At 53.4% G+C, this 4,331-nt stretch overlaps 1 protein-coding gene across 4 annotated transcripts in view; it reads right to left on the bottom strand.

Annotated features, from left to right (window-relative positions):
- Nucleotides 1–3,254, bottom strand: part of RASGRF2 (Ras protein specific guanine nucleotide releasing factor 2) — a 112,577-nt gene extending 109,323 nt beyond the window's left edge. For all 4 annotated transcript variants that reach the window (XM_057383675.1, XM_057383674.1, XM_057383672.1 and 1 more), the window contains exon 1: nucleotides 2,914–3,254. In XM_057383675.1, coding sequence (XP_057239658.1) covers nucleotides 2,914–3,198 — 285 coding nt within the window. In that variant the 5' untranslated portion in view covers nucleotides 3,199–3,254. The remainder of the gene's footprint in view (nucleotides 1–2,913) is intronic.
- Nucleotides 3,255–4,331: the final 1,077 nt, after the last annotated feature.

A 4,331-nucleotide genomic window follows, 5' to 3' on the forward strand; every position in this document is an offset into this window, starting at 1 on the left:
CAGCAACACCTGTTTCGTGTTTACAAAAACTCTTTCTAAAATCTGAGGGAGATCAAAACACTTTTAAAAAAAAAACCAAAAATTCCCCCTGCAGATCATTTAGTGTATGCAGCACACTCAATTTGATCACACATTTCCAGGATATCAATTAATTCACTCCTCATTCAGTCATTATTAAGACAGCTTCTGTACTTTTAAGAGATATTTTCCTTGAAGCAAATACCCTTCTGAAGGAAGAAAACATACTGATATGTTAATGGAAAAGACAAAACGAGTGTGTTCTGTCACTGCAATTGTTTTTCAAGCTCTCAGGATTGCAAGATTAGAGCAAATCTTGTGAAGAATTTGGCATCTTCCACAGGATGGTTGTTCCTGAAATAAAGATTTCAGTCCCTTCATGGGCTGCTGGAAGGGGCTGGCAGCGGCAGCAGTGGTGAAATGTGAAAATGTGAAATTTTACCTGGCACAAGACTCGAGAATCCATCCCAAACAACTGGAAACCAACCCTGAAAGGATCTGCAAGTCAGGCAAACAAAATCTATTTGTCCAGCAAGCATTTTCTATAATCTTTATTACATAACCTGCAGAAAATGCATTGCTTTTTTTCAAATATCCACTCGCAGTGTGCTGATGAAGCTCTCTCASGTGATTAATTCTTCTTTCTCTCCCTCATTTGTGTAATTTCATGGCACATATCACTCAAATGTCTGAGTTACTCAGGTAAATAAAGCACAGACAAAAGGAGATAACTTTTTTTGTCTTCTCCCTTTTTTGAAGAAGAGAGTTCTGACTCTTCAAAAACTGCCATAGAGCTTCTAATTTCTTTTTCATTCCATTAATGCATTTCTGTGGTGAAATCAAAGCAAATTTTRCAGTATTTTTACACTGTCAGGAGTTAGCACGCACAACACTGAGTTTTCATTATCATCTGATTGAAGCAAGTTTGCCTGGCTCTGCTAATAAACTAAAGGTTAATGATTTATTACTTTACACCTTTAAGAATATGAGCACATTTTCCAAATGAMAAGGACTGTTTAATTTTCAAGTCTTTTTCTTTTTTATTTTTTTTCTTATGATGGATCAGCTTTAGTCACTGAGGGAATTTTCTGTACACCTTCGCAAAGATTTGTGTCTACATRTATATACAAACAAGGGTGCCCTTTAATGAGTAAACATCTTTAAAAGATACTAACAYTACTAATTTTGAATAAAACTTGGGATCAAGCAAAGGTGAACAGAAAAAGATCCTTTCAGATGATTTGCCTTGAAAATTCAAACTAACATCCCATTAAAAAAAAAAAAAAGAAGYATTCTTYTGCCTCTTYAATAGCAGTCTGCTCTTCTTGAAAACACCAACATAGTTGATATTCGAAGCAATAAAAGCTCAGCTTCCTGCCCTGTAATTATTACGAGATGTAATTAGGAACARCCCATTCATCACTATAAAAGCACAACTTAAGGCTCCCGGAGAACAGATACGGGAAGGATTTGTTTCCACGCAGCTCTCTSAGCCAGGCTGCAGTTTAACAACATCTCTGATAAACCAGAGTAGTAAAGYAATGCAAAGCAGGCCGGGCCACGTCCGTGTTTCATTCCATCTGGGGATCCTCCAGCTCCTCTCTGTTCATAATGCCATAAAAACACTCCTCAGAGCCTCCAGCAAGAGCTGGAGGGTGAATGTGACACAGCCACAACCATCCCAACTCCTCAAAGTTCACCCACTGCACCCCATAACATCCCCAGCCTGCCTGAGCACACCAGGTGAGGGAAAAACTGTGAATSTAGACAAGGTTCTGAGTTGTGTTTGCGAAGTTATCGCTCCAGAAAAGCTCAGAGATGCGCTGGGTGTTTAGAGCGTGGCTTTGGTCAGTTTTGTCACTTTGTCACGGCCACCAGGACGCACCTGCAGCCAGCCCAAAAACCTCGCTCCCCGCAGCCTCCCCAAACCTGTCAGACACCTGCCGGCTTCCCCCGCGCTGGAGAGAGGCACAGGAACACACTGGAGCRCATTTCAAACAATCAGGAATTCAGATGAGGCAACAGGAGGCGTGTGGCTGAGATAGCGATCTCTGCACGCTGCACAAGCACAGCGTCCTTTCCTCGGTTATGTAATAGCCGGGAGTGTTTAACCACTCGCTGGTTTGACACATGCATGTCAAAGCCATCAGCTTTGGGGAGGATCAGCGATTCGGCAGTTCCGGGGCCGTGCACGGTCACCGTGCGGCCAAGGAATGCCACCAAAACCCGCGGAGCACGGGCCAGACCCGGCTCGGGGCTGTGACACCATTTCTGTGTCCAGATCGGCCCCACAACACCTGCCCGGCAGGAAAAAATCGGGGCACGGGCTCAGCCCGACCTGTCACCGCTGTCACCGCTGTCACCGCTGTCACCGCGTCCCCAAACGGGGATCTGAGAGCCCGGCTTGGCCCCAGAGCCATCGCGGGGAGAGGCGGCACCCCCAGGGAAGGGCTCGGTGACTTCCCAGAGTGTCCCCACGCTGCTYCGGGACTTTGGCCCCTGTCCCCCTCTGCGGGCTCAGTGTGCCGAGAAACCCGCACGGCACAAGCGGTGGCATCAGGGTGACCAAACACCCGGTTCGAGAGGCACCAGGGTGACCAAACACCCGATTCGAGAGGCACCAGGGTGACCAAAAACCCGGTTCGAGAGGCGCTACCCCCCGGGCACCTCACTGACATTCGGCGTGCGGTCACTACGGGGGAAAGAAAAGACTCAGGGGAGGAACGGAGAGCGATCAAGGAGGACACGAAACCCTCCGGCTTCGCCTCTCGTCGCCCCGGGAGCCGCACGCCCCGCGGCGGGGCCGGACCGGGGGCGGCACCGGCGGGGGCTTTGGGGGCGGCCCGAGCTCCCGGCTGTCCCTCCCCTGTCCCCGCCACCCCCGGGTGTCCCCACCTGCTTGTCCAGCGCGGCATCCTTGGCGCTGCCCGCGGCGCATCCCTTGGGAGCGGGCACCCGCTCGCAGTTGCATCCCTCCAGCATGTACATGCCGGCGGGCCGGGCGCTCTGCTCGCCCTCGAAGTAGAAGAGCACGTTTTGGTAGAGGGCGAACCACTTCTCGTGCCAGCGGTTGGTCTCCGCCGTCTTCTTGCTGAGGTAGCCGCGCTTGGTGCCCTCCTTGCGGGCCAGCAGCGCCAGGTACAGGGCGTGCCCCTCGTTGTACCGCACGCTCTTCTGCATGGTGCCCGGAGCCCGCGGCCGCGGCGCAGCCTCGCCGGGCTCTCACGGAGCGATTCATGGGCTCCGGCACGCACCGACGGGGCGGCCCCGGCCCCGCGCCCCGCCCGAGTGTCCCCCGGCCCCCGCCCCGCTCCGCCCCGCACCGCCTCCCACCGCCCCACTCCGCCGGCGCCGGCGGCGAGCGGCCCCCCGGGCTCTGACGTGGAGGGGGGATCAGCCGTAAATCCGCTTTGGAGAGAGATTTAAAGAGCAAAGTCGCCGCCGCCGCCGCCGCAGCAGAGCCCCGATCCCTGCCCCCCCAGCCTCCGCCCTTCCCCCAGCGCTCCATCCCCGCATCCCTGCGATCCCGCATCCCTCCGTCCCTCCGGGGATGGATGGAGCTCGGGAACCCGCGGGGATCGGCCGGACCGGGCTGTGAACCCCCAGGGGTGATTTGGGGCTGCCCCGCGCTCGCTCTCTCGAGAGTTTCCTCCTTTTCCATTCTTAGAGCGAAAATCTTGGAAAGCGGCGGGGCGCCGGTAACTTCGCTTTGGAGCTGCGGCGACAGAATCAAAGCGAAAGGCAGCAGAGACACCCGAGTGAAATAGCAGAAACCCGTCACTTTTAACCCGATATTCGCGCKGGTTTAGGGCCGGGGGAGCCCTAAACTAACATTGTCTCCGGTGTCACCCCGGGGCACCTGAACCCCGTGTGCCCTCGGGCACCGCCCCGGCTCGGGCTGCAGCGGCTCGCCGGCCGCAAATTCACCATTTATAGATCCCAAAGGGYGGCTAAAACTCGAGCCACCGAGGGCTGGCACCGCCAGAGGAGAGGGCGGCTCGCACATGCCGAAAAAAAAACCTGCGGGAGTTTGGCGGGGGTATTTTCACGGCAGCGGGTGCGCTCCGGTCCCTGCGCTCAGCGCCGCTGTCCCTGCACACCTTAATTATTGCAAATAAACTCCGGCATCAAGAATTGTTTTACATGAAATGAAGCGGTATGGAAATTTCTACCAACTGAGAGCRCGCTGCACCTTTAATTTAGCGGCTTAAACTTCGTCTTAAGGCTCTTTCGGGAGAAGCCTTTTGGAGCTCTTTCATATGAAAACGTGTTTTGCATGTGTAGCTTTCGCTCTCTTCTGTTTTACTGCGCCT

The sequence above is a fragment of the Malurus melanocephalus genome, unplaced genomic scaffold, assembly GCF_030028575.1.
Source record: "Malurus melanocephalus ecotype Western Australia unplaced genomic scaffold, MMel_1.1 scaffold_651, whole genome shotgun sequence".
In the NCBI taxonomy this organism is placed as follows: domain Eukaryota; kingdom Metazoa; phylum Chordata; class Aves; order Passeriformes; family Maluridae; genus Malurus; species Malurus melanocephalus.